The sequence below is a fragment of the Micropterus salmoides genome, unplaced genomic scaffold, assembly GCF_014851395.1.
Source record: "Micropterus salmoides isolate LMB-PRFRI ecotype aquatic unplaced genomic scaffold, ASM1485139v1 Ms_hic_scaffold_15, whole genome shotgun sequence".
Classification (NCBI taxonomy): Eukaryota; Metazoa; Chordata; class Actinopteri; order Centrarchiformes; family Centrarchidae; genus Micropterus; species Micropterus salmoides.
This window is the reverse complement of record NW_024040596.1, coordinates 30,057,064-30,078,017: the sequence shown is the minus strand read 5'-3', so window position 1 is coordinate 30,078,017 and position 20,954 is coordinate 30,057,064. Positions and strand designations below refer to the sequence as shown.

Below are 20,954 nucleotides of genomic sequence, written 5' to 3'. Positions count from 1 at the left end.
GCATGGGATTCAACACAGATACAATAGAACATTCCCAGAGTTGGCTAATAATTAGTGCTTTTTACTGGTACGCAGTTCCGGCACCTCGACATTTTACTCTTTCGCGCACCGGGACATTTTCTTGCGTACCGGAACTTCTCCCAAGTCCTCCCTATATCAGGTTCTCTTGGCGCTACGTGACGCTCACCTGTTCCCGTTCTCGCCTGCCTGCTGATCTCGAGGGAGAAGAGAAACTCGGGTGTCTTTCAAGCAGCCCTGTGCTGAATGTAGGTCGTCAATGTCGCTTGTCGTGAACCGACCAATCACAGCCTGGACGGGGCGGGACATTTAAAAGCGTTGACAGATAGGTGTCGTTGGGGACAGGTGAGAATCAGAATGTCTCCATCACTTTTTGAAGCTTTTGTGAAAAATATTCTGAAAAACAGCAACTAGAACAAATGAAACAATGCACAAAAGGAAAACATGCAATGCAACTGAAATAAAGAGGAAACTAATTTGCATTGTCCAAAAGCTGATTACTGAATTATCTGAATTTTATTGCATTATATTTTGATTTGTCACCTGTCACCTTAATTTAGTTTCCCTTCATAAAGATATTTCCTTCATAACTTGGTGCAGAAAATGTGTTCAGAATGCAAGAACTCATGTGGTTAATGCGCAAAGTCGTTAATAATACCTACTAGTTTCATCTTGTGGTTGAGGATAGTGCGCGGGGGGGAGAGTACTGGCAACTATATTTTCCCACTTCAAGCACTGCTAATAATAATAGAGAAAGAGAAGAAACCAGGTTGGAAGTTCCTCAGCATCACTGTCAAAATTCTTTTTGATCACGTGTGACACAACACAGTGGTGAGCGTGCGTGTGAGCGTGCGTCAGCAGGCGGATAAGAGAGGTGAAGCATCGCAGGAGGTGTCAGGCTCACCATGCCAGACGGCCAGCTGCCGTGTCTCTGCGCCTCAGACCCGGCGAACACCCGTCTCTCATGTTCGTGCTCAGAGGCGCACTAAGCGGACCATGCGGCTGTTCACTGTCTCAACTTTGCTCCTGTGCTTCTTCTCTTCAGGTATGGACACGCAGCTTTGCTTTGTCAACACTTCGCGGGATTAAACGCGGCTTTTAGGGCTGTCGTTCCACACCAAAACTTCCAGACAATATTGCTTTTTGGAGAAGGGGCGCAGTGCCACTGAGGGTGTAATATCGGTGGTAAACTGGGAGACGCAGCGCGCGCAGCTTGGAGAGGTCAGCGCTGATCCAACGTTGTCTGTCTTTAAAGTTGAGCAGATTTCAGGTTCTCCAATATGATCATGGAAAACTTAAATGTGTATATACTTAGATTAAAGTATCGGGCCGCACGTTTAGGGTACTAATGACACCTATACTAGTCTCCTAAACATCGCTGTGCGCTGCGCTCCTGTGGTCTGAAATGACCCAGGTAAGTTTGCATAAAGACTGCTGATCAACAACGGAGAGTCCGTTATGACTCCTCTTTAAACTGTGAAATGCCTTCCCGAATTTGACCTCTGCTTAATCTCCTACACTGTTCCATGGTCAGCGCGGTGGCACAGTGAAAAGGAGCGTTTTCTCTGTTTTAGGTCTGCTGATGGCATTTATTTGATCAGTCTCGCGCAGGGCTGGAAGACGATCCTTTACTTGAGTATTGAATGTTAAAATACTCCATTACAAATAAAAGTATTGGAGTAAAATGTACTATATTTCGCTCTGAAATGAGGTGGACTAGAAGCATAGATAAAATGGAAATACTCAAGACAATTACTTCACAACTGTGTATAAGTAGTGCTTTATGTAATACTATGTACTTAGATTCCACAGTTGATAATATTTATAGTTTATAGTTTAGTCTATTTATAGTTGTATGTTTAGTGGCTACTGTTAAATACATTGCTTTACATACAGTAGGAAGGCAAAATTGTGTTAATGTTGACCAATAGTGAAATATGAGGTTTGATCACTTTGTGCAAAAAATCTCATCCTCTTGTCCTTTCAATGTCAGCAGCATGTTTATATTTTAAATGTCAGTTTTAGCAGAACAAAATGATGGGTCAAAATAACCAGTCTATGTATTCATGACTTGAGACCATTTGTAGTGTTTCATGGAAAAGGGGCAAATTAGATTAGTATTTTGAAGGACACACTATAAACAAATGAGTTTTATGGAAGAAATAATGAAATAACAAATATCAAAGCAAGGCGTGATGAAATGTTGCAACAACATTCCACTAAAATAAATGTACCAACAGCTACTCAAATGCAACTAAATAATTGAGCATGTCTGTCACTTGAATTTGAAACGGTTGGAGTGCAAGACACCAAATGTCAAAATATTCACCAAAATGAAATTGAATTTCACTTCGAGATGAAACTCTAAATAATTCTTTATTCATGATACCAGAGAAAATAAATGGAGTATGCAAATGAAATGAGCAAGTGTTTTGGCTAACGGTGGCGGTGATGGTGGAGGCCATTCAACCTGCTGAAAGTGATATAATGAATATGGATATGGATTATGGATAATAATTGACTGTGTGTGTGTGTGTGTGTGTGTGTTGCAGGGCTGGCTCTGCAGATTCAGTGTTACCAGTGTGAGGAGATGACACATGACTGCTCCACGCCAGAGTTCATCGTCAACTGCACCGTGAATGTGCAGGACATGTGCCAGAAGGAGGTTCTGGTGAAGGATGATGGTAAGTCACATCTCTGGAGTGCATCTCTAGGATAGCTTGTTCCACCTCTCTACTGTCAGAAACACATGCTCATCTCTTCTTATTTTTCTGACAGGGTATCTCAGAGCAGAACAGACTCCAGTAGAATCTGGACAGATTGGCCTCAAACCAAGAACGACAGATTAGATTGTGGTGGTGATGTGGATCTGGGATTTCAGCTGTGAATCGAGGGAGTTGATTCAGAATCTTAGTTCTCTCAGTTTATTTTTGGCATGAAATCAATACTGCTTCATCAGTGTATATGTTGGCCAATACGCAACAGGATATTGCAATTCAGTAATGCCAAAGATCTGTCTGAGGTCATTGTAAACAGTGTCACTGTTACCAGGGCTCCAGCTGCCAGTGAGGACACTGAGCTCATGTTCTTAGTGTTTTTTAATGGAATTCAGGAATTCTAGTAACCTGTGGGGCGTATACTACAATTAAACATTGTGGTTTTTTGACCCCAGTAGCCAGCTGACATTTACTTAAAGCTACGCTAATCAATATTTTATTAGGTTGTTCTATGCACCGCCCCCAAGTGGCCAAAATCAATTAAAACAGCATTACATTTGACTACTTTAAAACAATATTATCTAAGACATGTTTTTTTGTCCAAAATTTGATTTGCCATCCCTTCTGAGTGTAATTCACTGCGGTCGTAAATAAGGACATCTGTGTGCATTTGTTATTACATTACTCTCAAACTAGCAAGTCGAAACTTTGCTAGCACAGACAAACATTAAGCAAGTGTGACAACACAAGACATAGCAACTTACAAGTCCAACAGAAAGGATGCCAGCTTGGCTTGCAGCCCTTTATTTCATGAAGCTCTCGACAACATCTGGGAGCCTCTTGCTTGGTCACTATCTTTTTCTCTTCTTAGCTTCCTCCATCAACGTCCTCTTCGGTCTCTTCGCCTTTGATTTAGCTAACTTTATGTCCATAGAGACTGCTGTTGCCCACTTGCCCTCATGCTCTGGCACAACACAGCAGCAGCAATAAGTTGCTTGAAACTTAGGTGGCAAGCTAACCAACAAAGCTAGACAGCAATCGACAAAAAAAAGCACTTACAGTAATGTTTACAATGTCCAAGTGTGTTATCTTGTAAGTTTGCTAATATGAACTTTATAGCTAGCGGCCAAACTCTCTTCGTGAAACCTGATTTTGCCGTAGTCAATAACTTTGCTAACGCAGGCAGACATCAAGCAAGCCGGCAATACAAGACATAGCAATCCAGCTAATATGTTATTACTTACAAGTACGCCAGCTTTGCATCCTTTCAGTCCTGCATCCTTTCAGCTTGTTTAGCTCACGCCAACGAGTCATAGCCAGTCAGATGTTTTCTCTTCTATCTCATTTGTTTGTCTCTCTCTTTTTCTCTTCCTCGCTTCCTCCAAGGTCTTCTTCGGGCTCTATGCAGCCTCTGTCATGATATCCATACTAGCTTGTTCCAAAGAACTTACTTTGTACATTATATACTTTTTGCTTTATCTCATAGCTTGCTTGAAGAGTTTTCTTGATGCCGAAAAGCATTACGCTGTTCTCACAATAGAAATCCTGCTTTCAGTTTCAGTTCTGCATAGTGCCAGGCAAAGCATAAAGGGTACAGAGCAGCAATGCTAGTAAAGTCATTCACCATGATTACATGTCAGTGTACCATCAAAATGATTTTGCATCTGTTATTATAAGATACAAATGCTACATAATGTTGCTTTAAAGAAAATTCAGGGGATTCCAAAGTCATCACGATAGCCTACACTGTAGCTGGTAGGTTCTAAAATGTTATGCATAACAAAACATTCTGACCTGCTGGTGGAACTAGATGACAATGTCAGGAGATCACCAAGGCCAGTAGGATTCATCCTCTGGGCATCATTAATGTCTGCACAAAATGTTATTAAAATCCATCCAATAGCTGTTGAATCTGGACCAAAGTGGTGGGCCGACTGGCTGAGTGACATTGCTATTCATAGAGCAACACTGGCTAAAAAAATTAATAAAAATCTGATAACAATGTATCAGCCTATAGAGTCACAAGTATTCATATCAATATTGGCCTCAAAACTCAGTGTCAGTTTGGCTCTATAAAATGGAAAGACAGCTATAACTGCTCTGATCAGATAGTTAAACTTCCATCTATTTGCTTTGGCCTTTTTGTCAATGTCTTAGACCTTCAATCACAAAGGACAATACACTTTCATATGTGTCTGGCCTGAGAGATTCATCTTACTCACAATTAAATTAAATATTCAACATGTTAAACACAATGAAGTTATGAACATATGTCCTATCTACCTGTGGTGTTGTTTTGGTTCATGTTGTGCTTTTTGCAACTGTTCAAGAAACAGTCATAAAAGAAAAACTAGCACAACATATTATGTGAATTATAGAGTGTAGAGGGATAGTTTTGAAATCATAACTCCAGTCCTGTTGGTAAAACATTTAGTACACATAATCAATCATTTTCAGAACCATTAAAACCTTTCAGTAATTAGAAAAATGACACCATGTATGTTTGTGGACCTAGAGTCACATGTTACATTGTATGGGCAACAGCATTGACGTGATTTAGTATTAAGGGACGTGTAAATATCTGTCATACGTAAAAAGATATTTTGAAATCAGCCAGTGGAAGAGAATTAAAGTGTTCCACCTGGATTTTTTCAGATTTGGTTTACAATATGTTTTTGCAGCTGCTGAATTTTACACTCATTGAGCTTTGTCCATCCATCCATCCATCGTCAACCGCTTATCCTGCGTACAGGGTCGCGGGGGCTGGAGCCAATCCCAGCTGACACTGGGCGAAAGGCGGGGTACACCCTGGGATGGTCACCAGTCCATCACAGGGCTCATTGAGCTTTGTTTGCTTTTGTTTTTTGCATTTACCGTAAAACTTTGAATAATAGCCCGGGCTTTTATTTGCTAAAATCACTGAATTGACCCTGCCTATATGGGACAGGCCTTTAATTCCTTTTGCACAAAACTGAACTACTATGTAACAGTTCATTAATTAACATTAATTTCAAACAGATTAATACTAGTATAAAAACTATCCAATTATATCAAATACACATCATCTATTTGATCAAGCTCCGACAGACGGCTTATGCGCTTTTATTTTGAAGTAACATCATGACAACAACATGGTGCAGGATGAGAGAAGTTAGCGGACAGAGAGTGATGGACTTCACATGACAGGATTCACAACTTGGATTCATTTTATGAAAAGCTGTTTTGGTTCTTTTGATCGGTGGACCCTTACAGACTAAAGGAAGATAAGTAATCAAGGAAGGACACATTCGGACTTAACGAGCACTTCAAAGGTAACAGCAGTTAGCACTTTTTTTTCCTTTCCTCTCATGTACCATGCAGGTTACACTGGTAAATCTATAGGAATCAGACTTTGGGGCTCGTTGTTTTCGTTAAATGCACTGAACTATTGAATTGTGGAGAATCTAACCGATGTGCAGCATGTCCATTCTGACACATTGATCATAGGTTTAAACATTAACATTTGTGTTCACAATCTAAGCAGCTAAAGGAGGCGACCCCGCGGGGTTTAAGAGGTTTTATACAACCAAAGAACTTCTATAAAAACCAGACCAGGCGTTTAATGGAGACCTGCGTTTATTTGTCAAAATGTGTTCCCACACCAGGCCAGTAAAGGAGATAGGCGGCTATTTGGGACTCAGCTATTAATTGAAGACACTAAAGGTCAATCTTACACCCCAGGTCTACTTAGTTTTCACACCCAGCGAATATTGGCCCATTTTTTTCCCACTCTCTGCTGCTGATGAGCAAAAGCAATAAGCTGCTGTCTTTGGAAATGTGGTTCCCGATCCAAAGGGCAGGCACTCGGCACTATAGAGTCGACAGTTCTTTAATAAGAAAATTTCTGCATGAATGCTCATGTACGTCCCAGTCTTTATCTGTCAGTGTTATCATTATTGCTGCTCTGCATAAAAAAGAGGGCTTAAAAATTCCACTGACCGCACCTTATCATTATTTGAAATGCAATAGATACATTCACAATGGCACTGCCACCTCTGTGCAATGTGTTAAGTAATAAGAATAAAAATCAGTGGGGCTGTATAATTGCCCCATGATTTCCTCTATAAGCCTGTGACTGCATGTAACTCTATAAGTTAGACCTAAAAGATATAGAGACCCTGACGTATGTCCCCCTCAATTGGGCAATTTTCTCCTGGCTCAAACACGAGTCCTTGTGCATCTGGAGGACATTACAATCCATCTCCTACAACTGAGCTTTGTAGCTAAAAAGAAGACACTGTTTGACAGCAGAACATCATGGTGTCACTGGAAGAGTGAATATCATCTGTCAAACCACCAAGAGTGGAGAGAGACACATCCACAACCTCCATTCAGATGATGGCTAGTTTTCTGCTGGGCAGCATGAGACAAGCCTGACTTCCTATCGAAGCCCATCTTCTATTACTATCATCATCGTTCCCCTCTGATTATGTCTTGAGAAATGATAAAATGTGTGCTTTTACCTTGCTGAAGACCCTTCCTCTCCCATTCCCTTTAAAGGAGGGATGATTGCACATGCTCCAGCAGGCCACCTTTCATTTCAATGTCCTCTGCCCCTTTTGTTAAAGAAGGGGGAGTAAGATGTACTGTGATGAGGGATATGAAATTGGCCACCCTTCAATTGCTCAGAGGCAATTTTCAAGGGACCACAACTAAATTAATGTAATGACATATAAAAACACACCAAAAAGCAGCATGGGTGTAGAGATTTTTTTTCACTTTATAATGGATAAATTATTTGTGCAACAAAGATATAAAATCTTTCAACGTCAGAATAATATTTTAAAGCTACACTAATAATTTTAATAAATCAAATTACTATGTGATGCAAGCCCATAGGGAATTATAACACAACTGCAGCTCCCCTCAGCACTGTGGAGAGTTTTAACCTTTTTCAGTCCATTGTTTTGGTTTTTGGCTCACAAATTTACCGTTTTTGCTTCAGTCTCACAGCTCGTCTCAGCCCTGTCTCCAGCCACAGCAGGAAGCTGTTTTCAGTGAAAAAGCTCAGAGAAACTCATTGTGCACTACCAGCAAACAGACACTTTAGCGACTAGCTCCTGAAGCATTTAGCAGCTAAAGAGACAGATATTTTTCTCAGGTGGTGGAGACCAAAATAGAGCTAAAAGGAGAGTGATTAACCCTCATGTTGCTAATGTCGTGTTATGTCAAATATGATTGGCTAAGTATGTATCTTAATTAGCCTGTCAGCTGTTTGGTGCTGGGCAGGTAGTGGACAGTGTTGGTTTACCGAGTCTTTTTGCTGTAGCTGCCTACTGCTGGAAAACAATGTTGTTAAAGTGTTAAAGTGGAGTTTGTGGGCCAAAAAATCAAAACAGTGAACTTAAAGATGCTAAAAAGCTATATAGAACTGAGGGGGACTGCAGAGTTAGGGGATAATTCTCTGTGGGTTAGACAGTAGGAGCAACACCTTTCATGTTTGGCTCATAGCCATTGGATTCTTTGTTCATATTAAAAATATTGATTACAGCAACTTTAAGCAAAGTTCAACATTTTCTGGTTTCTGTTTAGCTCCATCAATTACATAAACAGGTTGATAAGACAGAGTGAAGATACCAGATCTCTGTTGTCTTTTTGTCATTTTTGACAGCAGCTACATCATAACAAGGACTACCCTAGAATTTTATGGTAAGGAAGAAAATGACAATGCACAGTTAATTGGGTTGACAAATAACTCGAGACTGCTCTACCCCCTTGAGCAGCAAGAACAATGCTATCTAATCACTTCATTATACTGTACAGAAACACAGCTCCCAAAAACAGCTTTAAAATAAGTGCTTAATGTCATACAGAAGAATATGTCAGAGTTGCTGTTTGTCACTACAGTGTGCCTTAAGCTGGTGATACACGGGGCAACTTTTTGAGCAGTGTTGCTGGGCAATCTTGCAGGTGGCAAGTCCAACTATGTTAGTGGTGGGGAGCGTGGCGGAGTGGTGGGGGAAGGGGATTACGGTAGTAATCTTTACTCATTACCATTGACAGCAACATTTCCCAGCACCATTGCTCCAAAAGTTGCTCCATATCTCTGCCACGGTTTGTCTTCACAGTGAAAATGTAAACTCATATCACAGCATCCACAGAGGCAGTGCGCTAAGTGGAGCAGTGATGACAAATAAGAATAATGATTTCTCTGAACGGAAGTCTGAAAAATCAAACAGTAGTGGTTGAGGTCTGCAAAAGCTGACGAAAGCTGATAAATAGCTGAGCAGAAAAATTTGATTGTTTTTGTTGTGAAGTCTTCTCTTAGGATACAGATTTGAGACTGAGTAAAGTGAGTGGACCTGAAGCTTCATTGCACCACCAGAAACTGCTGCATCTCATCTCTTAATAGGTTGCTAAGGCATCTGTCTCATCTGTCTTTGGTTTGTGTCTAAAATGAAGAAGGAAAATTCAAATCATTTGATTGCTCGCACAAGAAGACTGACAGCAAAAATATCAAGCTGCTTTGATGATTTTGACTGATGTCTAAGACGAAGTCGGCAGCACAGGAGAGATTTCAGCCTTCAAAGAGAGAGGCGATGAGGTTTCACAATGACCCTGTTGATGATGTGGTTCTGAAAATTCATCTGGGCTGGAATCGTCAAGTGGGCTCATAGCCTGAGGCAGCATCAGACAGTATCACTCCTCAGAATCTCACTGAATCCAATTCAGTTAAGACAGCTTTTAGACATTCAAAGATGGTGATAGTCTTCTGATGCACAGTCACTGGGCCTGTTCCGATAATGCAATGCCTACAGGTGACTTTGTCTGGGCTGGTACAAGACTGACATTGCGGGTCACGCTGGTTGTCATGTTAAACCGTTGGAGAGACCAAGGAAGAGAGAGCAGGATGGAGGCTGCACTTGTGTCTTCCCTTCATGGCTTATCTAAATTAGCTTTTGCAATTCACAAAAGTTAATTTACTGTATCAGGAAAAAGGAAATGAGAATATGGTTAGTCACAGTAGTTTACATTAATTTGGTTAAATTAGGAGATTGTGCATGTCTGTTGAAGCTTGTTTGATTGTGTAATTTGGATTGCTGTGTTTATTTAAAGGAGTGTTTTATGGACTTGTTTGGGTGACTTCTTGTGAAAGTTTCAAATCTGCCGCACCCGCACCCACACAGTAATGTCACAGTTTACAGACCACACCCTGAGTACACCTCTACATCATAGCATCAAGGCGAGAACTTCAAAAACTATACATGGAGCAATTTAAGAATCAAAAAACATCATTGAAAAATAACTTCTACATACTGACGTTTCTGGTGTTCAAAAACATGTCGTGTTGGAATGAATATTCTAATTAACATTCCAGTTTATTAGCTAATTAATTGTTTTGGTGGACAAATGATTATTTCATTTCACATCATTTTAGTGCCCTCAAGTATTGTTTTCATGTGGATCTTTGTGTTACGTTCAACTTTGGTTAACTTTTGGTTAGCTATCATACCTTAGCTGTGTTGCACTAGGCTACTCAGTGCACAACTCCAATAGTTTTGCAATTGATGGTTAAAGTACATATTTTTGAATACACCTTGTGAACTTACAGTTCCATTAGTTTGAGCTAAATGCAGATGAGTTGAACATTTTCCCGTAAGAAGAGTCTGTACTGATCAAACATTTTGGTCAAGCAATTTTCAGATGCGCCTTATATGATTAATTGTCTTTTAAGGTTTCCTCAGTTTTTCCCTAAGTCCCCTTTCCCCTTTTGGGAACATCATTGTGCTGCTGTTTTGGCCAGTGTGTTGATTAATTCATTCACAAGTGCTCAGAACTTGATGACTTTGATTTCTTGGTGAAATTCAGGCTTTTATCACCAAAAATACCTGCCATCAATTTTATTGTCCCTACTGACCATTTATCTAGATGACATCTTTATGTTGGCTCATATAACAACTGCCATCGAATTTCACTGCTTAGTCAAGTTTGATTTAGAGGGATAATAAACCCCACAGAGCAGACTGATACATGTCTAACATACTGTAGGCGATACACCACTTCACCCAAGAAACAGGTTTCTTTTCCTTGTGTAAGCACAGTCCATTCACCAACCACCAACAATGCCTTATTTTTAAAGCAAGATACCCTTTGGTAACTGTGTTGCAGCTCTATGGTAATGGGAAAAACACAGTGTACAAGTACAACCAGTGTCAGTGATTGCTTAATTTATTTGGTTAAAATCTCATTTAGGAGAGCAATCAAAGGTTCTCTAGACTCTTGGACATATTGGACTGCTCACTCTTCCCGGTGCAGTCGACCATGCTGATTCTCATTAGACTAAAGTGTGCAAGTTCTCTCAGTGCTCAAAAGTTGATAAGAAATTTCAACCTTTTCCCCATAAATTACCTCAACAGGATAATTTAGATTGAAGTGCTGAACCTTAGAATTCCCACTCATGGATTTAATTAAATCCCCCCTAAGCACTTAATACGTTACAGTGTGTTTCCCTGTTGTGCTGTCCATTTTGGTGATATTTGCTCAACAAATGTGGCGCAGCATGGCAAATATTCTCCATACATATGGAATATAATCACCATATAAATGGTAATGGTAAATGGACTGTATGATGTTTATGTGCATTTGTTCTGAATTTCAATTAGAGCAGTTATCCTGGCAATGCATAATCCCCAAGGTAATGAATCAAATATTAGACAATTAACATCATAATCTAATAGGAAGTTTTACACCTTAAAAAGAACGCTTTGTGATCTATAATATACTTTGACTTTGTCTCTTCAACTTTTCCATTAATTAGGATGTGCGAAAAACCTGCAATAGCCAAAATGAATATCCTGTACCGCTGTGTCAGAGCACAGACTGAGCGCCACTGAAGCGTTCTCCTCAGTTGCTACAGAATGGTTCAGCAGGGGTGAGGTGTTGCCTGTGCTCCTTCTCACAGTTATACCATTGTATTCAAAGTGCTGCACTGTCTTGACACATTAATCTGCCGAGACAGCACCAGTCTATTTGTGGATGTGCTGTGAAAGTAATATTTCACTTTGGTGGTACATGTTATTTCTAGTGTCCACCCTTTGGACGAGTTCTTGAATGGAATGGTATCACTGAAAATAAAATGTTTAGACACACACCAAGGTGAAAACATTGTAATGTGTGGAATATCATTTTTAAAACCTTTAATGGATTCCATGCAATATCTTACACATACATTCAGGACAGGATATGTTTGAGGCAGATGTTCCTAAAATCTGAAGCACACATGCTAAACAGTACCAAAATCTTCTCTGCAGGAAAGTGTAATGTAACATTTCTTTGACCCAGTATTAAACATAAAAGTGGTTAGTATTTTAAAATAATGTTCAAATGGTTATTATGTATATTAGATATAAATGACATTTCCATGGAGAAAAATAAAGATTTAATTATTCAGGCCAAAAAATGTGAAGTGCTGACAAACACTGTAACGGGATCAAACAGGGAAGTTCAGCGACTTCAGCTGGTAAAGGATTGCATAGAGTAAATAAGGCGTTTTCACAGACATTGTAACATGTCACAACAGGAAAAGCACAGGGTCCTGAGGGTCCTGGTATTGTTCATGCTGGCTCACTGTCACATTGTCATGGCTTACTGGGACACTTGAACAGAACAGAGCCTACTGACTTCATTAGTAACACCTGTGCTTTCCTGCTATGACGAGTCAGTATTGTAGAACTGGAGGCTTATGCCACAATCGAGACTGGTCGGAACTGGGATTTTTCCCAGTTGACTTCCAACCTCAAAGCGTTCCAGGTACATGGTGGTGCATGACTCTGAAAGTGAACGAAAACCATGGCTGACCGTGACAAAGCGTGCACACAGTTGCACGTCAGCAGTGTTTTAGGAGTTACTTCGAAGGATGGCAGATTAACTGCAACAACTGACATAAATAGCCTATACGTTACTAGTTAATTGTGTACCCCTCAAGCTACATCAGTTGGTAACCCTCAAGTCGGTCAATGTTGTAGGTTACACTTCCTAATGTTTTGGCATTTTTAACAATAACTTTTATGCAGAGATGACTTTATGAGAGTCTTTACTGTAGTCAGCTACCTAATAGGCCTAACATATTTCTTCATCAATGTCCATGGAGAACAGGTTTTACTATATGATCGTATATGTATTATTTTAATTTAAATACATGCAAATATACTTTTTGTTGCAGTTTAGTTTATGGTTTATCATTTACAGTGTGTGCTTCCATGGGAGCTGCCATGTCTTGTGACGTCATTCAGCTGTTACTCGTGAAGTCGGGGTACAGATTTTTTCTCCGAGTTCACAACTAGGAAATCCGACTTCAAGTGGTGTTCCAGGATAGTTTTTCTAGTTGGAGATCGGAAATTTCCAAGTTCCAAGTTGCCTGGAACGCAGCATTAAACCTTTGTGATGTCACACAATTCCCAGTAGAGCTCCACCCACCATCAACTAAGCAGAGTTCTAATTATTTGTAAGAAGTAGAACATCTACAGACTGAGAGGTAAATCTTTCGTCTCTACAGGAACTGACAAAAGATGTGTTGCGCCAAACCTTTCTTTAATCTGCTCAGTTGTTACGTAGTCCTTTAAGTTCCCTGACAGGTGGTTCAAATTGAAAGGAATTGGCATCAATCTGCTGCAAGTCTCTGCTCCCTGCCTGCCTTTCCTTTGTCTATTGTAGACATCCCTGCTCCCACTGAACGATTTGGAAAGACATGAAAGACTGTAGAACTTTTCAAGCAGCAGTCAGACTGCATCCCTTTGGCTTGTAATTGGTTAAAAGCTGTGCTCGATAAATCTGAAATGCTTTTTTCAGAAGCATTTTGTTTTGTTATGTTTGTGGAAATTCTCTTTCCCAACAGCAATCAACAAATCCAGTATCTGTGGAAGTCACAGGACTGTAATAAGCACAGCCAATCATGTCTTCCTGCCTACCTGCACGCACTTGTGCACTGACTGCGCTTGAAAATGTGTTTTGTGGGAGTGGTTTTGGAGGGTGACCCATACGGGCCGCTTTCTGCTGAGGACGGGCTGTAATTTTAAGCCCTGTTGGCTGTTTGAGTGTGTAGTGTATATAGAACTAAAGTAGTTAAGTAGAAGAGTAAGCACTAAAAGCAGAAACTGTCATTTAAAGAGTAAAGCTGATGATACAAGGGGCAACTCTTTGAGCAATCTTGCTGGTGGCAAGTCTGGCCACATTTTGAACAGATAGCGGCAGGGCGGGGTTACGGTAGTAATCTTTACTCATTACCATTGACTGCGACATTGCCCAACAACATTGCTCAAAAAGTTGCCCCATGTATCATCAGCTTAAGAGATGAAAGTATCAGCTGTTATGTAAGACAGTGTTTGAGCTGTCAGGTAAAGAGTAATTTTTTGTACTGAAAGCAATTGAAATGTAATTCGAAGTGTAAACACTGAAAGCAGAGTAAGAGACAAAGCAATTAAATTATCAGTTTAAATGTGGAAATGAAAGCAGTTAGTAAGATGAAGAGCTGAAGAGAGAGAGCTACACAGCAATGTAAAGAATCTGAAAACAATATAAAACTCCAATTACTGAAAAAGTTTGAAAGTCATAAAAAAAAGTAATATGATAAAAAGAGGGGGACTGATTTAAAGTTTAAATGAAATTTCTAGGTAAGTAGGAACGTGTTAATGAGTATGATAAAGTTGAAGATGAGTTGGAAATGTCCAGATTGAAGGCACTGAAGGCGAGCACACTAATAAATGGCCCATGTGATTGGTAAGTAACTGTTTGAGGTGAGAAAAGCCATCAAACCTGTATTCTCTGTCAGTGACACTTCCTACTTTTACTACACCTCATTTTCCACTGACTGCCCGTCTTATCGGCTCTCGCTATTTTCCAATTACTGCTGGAGATAAAAACCAACAAATTATATAGAATATATAGCCATTTACGACAGGCTTTCTCAACTTATTTACCGTATTTGTCCCACAGGTTTCTTCATAATATCATAATGTGTTCATAATATCAACAGCCATTTTAAGGTTTGAGTAGAAAACGGCAGAGATCCTCTGAAGTGTCTGCCATCCTTTAGTCTCAGATCTAAACGCAGTGTGAGTCAGGTTTTACTCTCCAGGCTTGTGACATGATGGGACATTTCCTTCCAGAGCTTTGCAACATTTTACACTGTGTTTTCTACTGGATTACTCAACACCTTCTGGGGCCTCAACTGATATTTGCAGTATGTAAGACATGGGTGGATGTATAATTTAAATGAACATGCAGTTCTTCAGGTGTTACTATGCCTGTATCTGTTGCGCTCGGGTGCAGAGAGGAATGACGAATTACAAGGGTTATTGGAAGTTCATGTGCTCATATCTAAATTAGTTTGAGGTAAAATGTCAGCCAAATGTTAAGGCCTCCCTCCACTAATCTCACAAACAACTTTGACATGTTCCAACAAGCATTTCAAGTAAATTAGAGTGTAAAATAGGAAACATACAGTATATATTTAATTACCTGGCTTCCTAACCAAACTTGATTGTGATGTGGATTGTAGCTGGTGGAGATAAATCAACTTTGCTCATGGATGCTTTTCAGAAGAGCTTTGAAAATTGAATGTAGTCGCTGGAAATGGCAAATATAGTGTTTGGGATTTTCTTTGACCAAAGAACCCTCATTCATTTAGTAAACTCAGATGTATAAAATTTTATTCACAAAAAAGGTTTTGGAGCTCTTCATGGTCACAGATAAACGATGCACGATAAATGATCAAAACAAAAGGTTCCCAAATGAATGTGGAAGGATCAAATTAAGAACTTCTTGATGATAAATAGAAAGAAGGGGAATGGGTGTTGCAGTGGGATAAAGTGGATGTTCAGGCCAGCTATTCAGGATAAGATGAGGACCACATCCACATTAGTTCTCACAGTTACATGTTTACACTTGGTGTAAAAACTGTTGTCCACTGTGGCTGTATTTATGCAAATCAATATACTTTGTGTTCTTTACAGTACTTACACAGTATGTGCATTGACATTTTGATTTGTTTCTTAGGGGAAAAGCACCATTGTAAGTAATAACATTAATTCAGACTTAATTTAATCAATTCAAAGCGTCCTCGAAAGCTATTTCGTTGAGCCAGCGTGTACAACAACAGAACTTTGGAACTATGCAGTCTTTATTTGGGAATTTATTTCACCTGTACTTTCCTGTTGCGGTGGGATAGTTATGACTTGTCACAGCAACGGGAAAACAGCACACAGGTGCCAATAAGAACAGTAATGATGGCTGCATTCCATTTAGGTGTGTCAGTTCCAGGACCCTGTAAACACTAGTCTAGCTCCACCCAACTACAACCTTATCAGATGTCTAATTAGACAGAGTATGTGTGACCTGTTCCACCCACATGTTCTGTGCAGTAACAGCCAAGTCAGCTGTGAAAAATGCTTGTTTTCTTAAAAACATGGAGCAACTGTATTTGTAGGTGCCTGGTGCCTCGTGGGAGCTGTAGTCCATGTCAAAAGGCCACTGCTGAATTTTACTAACTTTTCCCGCTAGTGTTACACTACTCCTACAATGAAAATGCCAGCACTTAAAACTGGTTTCTATGTCAAATTCTGAACAAGCTGCATATGATGCTATAGTCAATTTCCTTACATGCATTTTTTAAATTTACAAAAAAAAAAACATATAGCAGCTATCTGTGCAGCTGACTGCTGCGTGCGGGCTTCTTTTAACGCTGCTGCCTTAGTATTTCCCTGTTATTTCCCAATTTCTTATTTTCTCTGGCTTGTATGAGTAACCATCTGATTTATGTTTCTGTTAAGAATAGTTTGTTCTCCTTCAACCTGTCTTTGAACATTCAAGTGCCACCCTCACTCCCATTCAGACGTCTGGTGTTCACACAGCACTGAAAGTCACTGTGCTGCTACTTAGCTTTGTTGGCTAAAGTGTCATCTGTAAAGTACCTCTGGATGTGTATAAAACACAGTGAGAGGAGAAGTCACACCCACTGAGAGCACCAGTTGAAAAGCAAGAAGGGCTGTAGCCTCAGTCATGGACTAATTATACTAGACACTGACAATTTAATGCAAATCTTTTACAGACACAGAGAAGTGTTCTGACTGCCAAAGGAGCATCAGCAAAATTATACAGAGATGATGAGATGTTTCCCTTTAACTTGCAAGAATAGATCCTATTTATCATTAATTACATGCCCCCATCTCACTCTTTCTGTTTTCTGTCTGTCTCTCACACACTCACACCCTGCAATCCTCTCAATAAGAGCCTAATGAATCTCATTTCTGTCCTTGTTTCAGGGATACACTACCGCAAGTCCTGTGCCTCATCAGGAGCCTGTCTTATCGCTTCTTCTGGTTACCAGCAGTTCTGCACCGGCAAGCTCAACTCAGTGTGCATCACCTGCTGCAACACACCACTGTGCAATGGACCACGCCAGAAGAAACGACCCCAATCGTCCGCTGCCGTTACCCTAGCCGAGCCGCAGCACCCTGTGTTTTCGCTCTACATCCTCCTCCTACTGTCCTCCACCCTGTGCTGACAGACTTTTCACACACTGGGTTAAGTTGTGCATTAAAAATGTTCTAATACTGACGGTGGAGACAACATGAGCTGGAACTGTATTAAGTGAGGCAGTGAAGAATACATGCTATGAAATGTTTATTCTTTAAGTATTTCTTCTCCTGACTCTTTGGCTTTCTCTTGCGGCTTGCCTCCAAAGTTCACAAGGTAAAAAAAAAAAGAAAAAAAGAAAAAAAAGTCATGTCACAAACATGATCACGGTGCAGCTGGCGCGAGTTGGGTAAGGTAAGGTGCCATGGATGAAACAGCTTCTGGCTATTTTGTTGGGCAGCAGGTGGCTCATTATCATCTGTCTTCATTTACTAGGTCAAATAAGACATACTGCAGGAAAGATAGGAAGTTCAGATTCATCATTCATTCATCCGAGAAGAGCTCTCCAGAATAAATAAATCAAATCAATACCCTTACCTGCAAAAATCACCAATTTTGCTGTTATTTATGAACTGAAAGAGACAGTGTATTACGACAGTGATACTGTTTAATGACTCTGGGAAGAAAGACATAAAGTGAGGTGAGGAAAAAGGTTTATAATATATCAGTGGTAATATTAAAACCACCTACAGCCCTCTAGCCCACAACAGGTGCAACATGTTATCAGTGACAGATCTCTGTAAAGTCCACGAACACACTGCGGAAGCCGTAAAAAAGTTTGTTATCCTGGAATTTTGCTCCACTAATTCTGTGACAACCTTTGCTGCTCACCAATATTGTACACAGAGCTACATGTTGAAGAACAAATACCCTTTTCAAACTACTTATCACACATTCATTGCATCTCCAGTGACTGACATTTGAACAGTTTGCACTGAGGTGGAGCAGCAGTAATGCAATAAGTGTGCAGTGTGATGGGGGGTATCTAGTGTAGCTACATGTCGGCTTATGATGGAGTAGGTCAACTTTTTATCCCATCACTTTAAAAAGAAAATATGCTAGTTACCTATTATCAGGGAATATGTTATATGGGAAGATATCAGCATCCATACCTTGAGAGGTTATTTCAGAGCCAGATATATCAAGACATGAGGTAATGTGATCTGCTAAACCTGCAAGAAATTGGTGTTGCCTGTCAAAATGTAATATTCAGTTGCTTTCACAGTGGTTAAATGGTTTGTTTGGAGGTGATCTTTAAAGGTTCAAAGCCCTGTGGAGAACAGCATCAGTTGTTTCAGCCAGTGCTCCAAAACAACACATTTACGTTCCTCTAGCAGTTGTAGTAATTATAACAGGAGCAAAGGAGTTCGCCGTTCGCTTCTCATTTCCTACTGAGCAATGTTGGTTTCTTTTATCCGTGACCATGATCGTCTCCTTACCCTAACCATCTGTTTATTACTGTGACCATGACAAAGTTGACATTTTAACCCAAACGATGATCATTCCCTAACCCAAACCTTTTGGTGTCTAAACGTAACCAAACAATGGTTAAAGATTTATTTTTATTTTTCAAACAGAGATTTGTAACTGTTTAGGAAGGAACAGAAAAAATATGTCATCCTGTCGATAGAGGCGTCAGATCAGAAGACGCTTATCTATCGTTCTAGAGGTTTTTGAACAAACGTTTAACCATCAGATTTGGGGAACTTGTTGTATTGTCAAGTCTTGTGTCGAATACATGAACTCTGAACATCAATAATACCATGATCTCAACCTCATGTGCATCGAGACATCTGATTAGTTATTCAGTCAAGGCAGAGAATACTTTTTTGGCGCCTTTGGCATGCCTGCTTCCTGCTTCCCGACTTTTCAAATTTGAACGACTTAAAGGTTCAAATTCATTTTGAGGTTTTCATCATCATTTTACAGCCTTTTCTTTTGTAATAAATGTGTATGGGAAAAGTCATTTGGGGCCAGTGCGCGGCAAGTGACCTGCTATATAACTGTGGCCACTTAGCCAAAACTGCCTTCCAGCTCAGTGTTGCTCCTGGGGGCTTGTAGTATGCACTACACATTTGCAATTCCGCCCTCTGCAGTCAATAGGAAAATATAACGTGTAACCTGTGTGCTTATGAGATATATATATATAATGTGTGTGTCCTCATGCGCATTAAGAAGACCCACACATCCAAACAGTGATCCATATCACCACTAGTGGTCACGTCACTGGGTACGTTTAACTTTAACTCTAGCTGTGGGGTCGTCAGGCTTATTTTAATATTTGAGCTTTCACATAAACATTCATTTGACATTTTGACATTTCTTAAAAGTGGGGTAAGCGATTCTGGAGAAATCCAAACAGCTCGACAAATACCTTGATAGAGAGTGAACAAAGACACAGCAAGTAATGTATCGTTAGCTAGTCTATGGGTTACCAAACTGTCGTTACAGTTGCTGCTCCGAGGCTAACCAGCAGAGAGCACGAGACGGCCCCAGAGCCAGCACAGCAGCTCCAGACAGCCATACTCACAGCTCTCTTGCTGCTATAGCTAACATCACAACAACAGCATATCGTGGCAAACAAGAAAGTAATCTGAATGTCTGTGGCGAGTCATTTAACGTTCCCTGACAGACAAATCACGGCTGGAATAGTGTTGTGTGGCTCGGGCCAAGCCACTTTGTTTGCTTCCCATTTACAGAGTCAGGGCTGTGTACAAACACTTTTGTTTTTCGAGGAATTTCACAAAAAGCTGTGTACTGGATTGGAATCGCACACCCCACCTTTAAGTTATATGTCTCTTTGAGGAGTCCCATCAAGCTTACTACTGTGCTAAATTGCCAGCTGAGCATGATTGCTCACTGAAATTTCCGACTTTTGAAACTTTGTATTGTTGTGGATAAAGAATATCTCTATATTTGTTTCTGATGGTACAGCACAGGCATCCTTGGTTAGTTTTTTTCAGTCTTGCATTAAATTGTACAGCACATTACACGTCAGCCTCTGGTGGTACATCTCTCTTTGTTTTGAGGCTTGAGTCAGACTCTTCAGTCGGGCCGAGAGACATTTGAGTATTTGAAGCCACTCCAGAGTCACTTTGAGGGGTTTCCTCTCGTGCAAGGGTAGGGTGGTTCGCCCTGCTGCGACGCAATGACTTTAACAGCAGGGGCTGGAGGGAGCGTGCAGAGGCGGCACCATGCACAGTTCGCTTGTTGATGTGTTCGATGGTGAGGTGGCACCGCAGCACCTGGACAAAAACCTCCCTGAACTGTCTGGAGGAGAGGTTGTAGAGAAATGGGTTGAGGACAGAGCTGAGGTAGAAGAAGGAGTCGGCCACAGGGTGGAGAGTAACGTAGCTCCGGAAGTAGGAAACACTCCACTGGGACTTGGGCAAGGCAGCCATCATAAGACGACGAATCTGGTTGGGAAGCCAGCACACCATCAAGGATACCACGATGAGACCTGAGGAAAAGTGAGAAAGAAAGTCAGAAACATAAAAACGATTGATACCACTCTGTACATCTGTATTTCTAAAAGGAAACTGAAGAATGTAAAGTTGACAAGTTCTTATTAACTTTTACAGAGGACAATAGAAAGCATCCTGACTGAAAACATCACTAATGGGCATGGGATGTGCACGGCCCAGGACCAGAGGCCTCTGCAGCGGGGGATTAAAACCCCGCAGAAAATCATCGGTACCCATCTCCTGAGTGGTCTACGATGTAAAATAGTTTTATTTCTACGACTTCTTATTTATCCACCCATGTAGT

General features: G+C 40.5%; 2 protein-coding genes across 2 annotated transcripts in view; one reads left to right on the top strand and one right to left on the bottom strand.

The window, feature by feature from the left end:
* Positions 1 to 876: 876 nt before the first annotated feature.
* Positions 877 to 20,647, top strand: LOC119903434 (ly6/PLAUR domain-containing protein 1-like). The gene is made up of 3 exons (XM_038719582.1): positions 877 to 1,063; positions 2,571 to 2,702; positions 17,033 to 20,647. The coding sequence occupies exons 1-3, from the start codon at positions 1,015 to 1,017 to the stop codon at positions 17,272 to 17,274; spliced, it is 423 nt and encodes a 140-aa protein (XP_038575510.1). The 5' UTR covers positions 877 to 1,014; the 3' UTR covers positions 17,275 to 20,647.
* The window catches only part of LOC119903433 (G-protein coupled receptor 39-like), a 38,290-nt gene continuing 35,111 nt past the window's right edge, over positions 17,776 to 20,954 (bottom strand). The window contains exon 2 of the mRNA XM_038719581.1: positions 17,776 to 20,646. Within this exon, the coding sequence (XP_038575509.1) occupies positions 20,174 to 20,646 (473 nt within the window). The 3' untranslated portion in view covers positions 17,776 to 20,173. The remainder of the gene's footprint in view (positions 20,647 to 20,954) is intronic.

Excerpts from the sequence above, each read along its gene's own strand:
- LOC119903434 (XM_038719582.1), top strand. The coding sequence starts at position 1,015 with ATGCGGCTGTTCACTGTCTCAACTTTGCTCCTGTGCTTCTTCTCTTCA. Across the intron at positions 1,064-2,570 it reads CCTGTGCTTCTTCTCTTCAG|GGCTGGCTCTGCAGATTCAG; the intron begins GTATGGACACGC and ends TGTGTGTTGCAG. Across the intron at positions 2,703-17,032 it reads GGTTCTGGTGAAGGATGATG|GGATACACTACCGCAAGTCC; the intron begins GTAAGTCACATC and ends TCCTTGTTTCAG.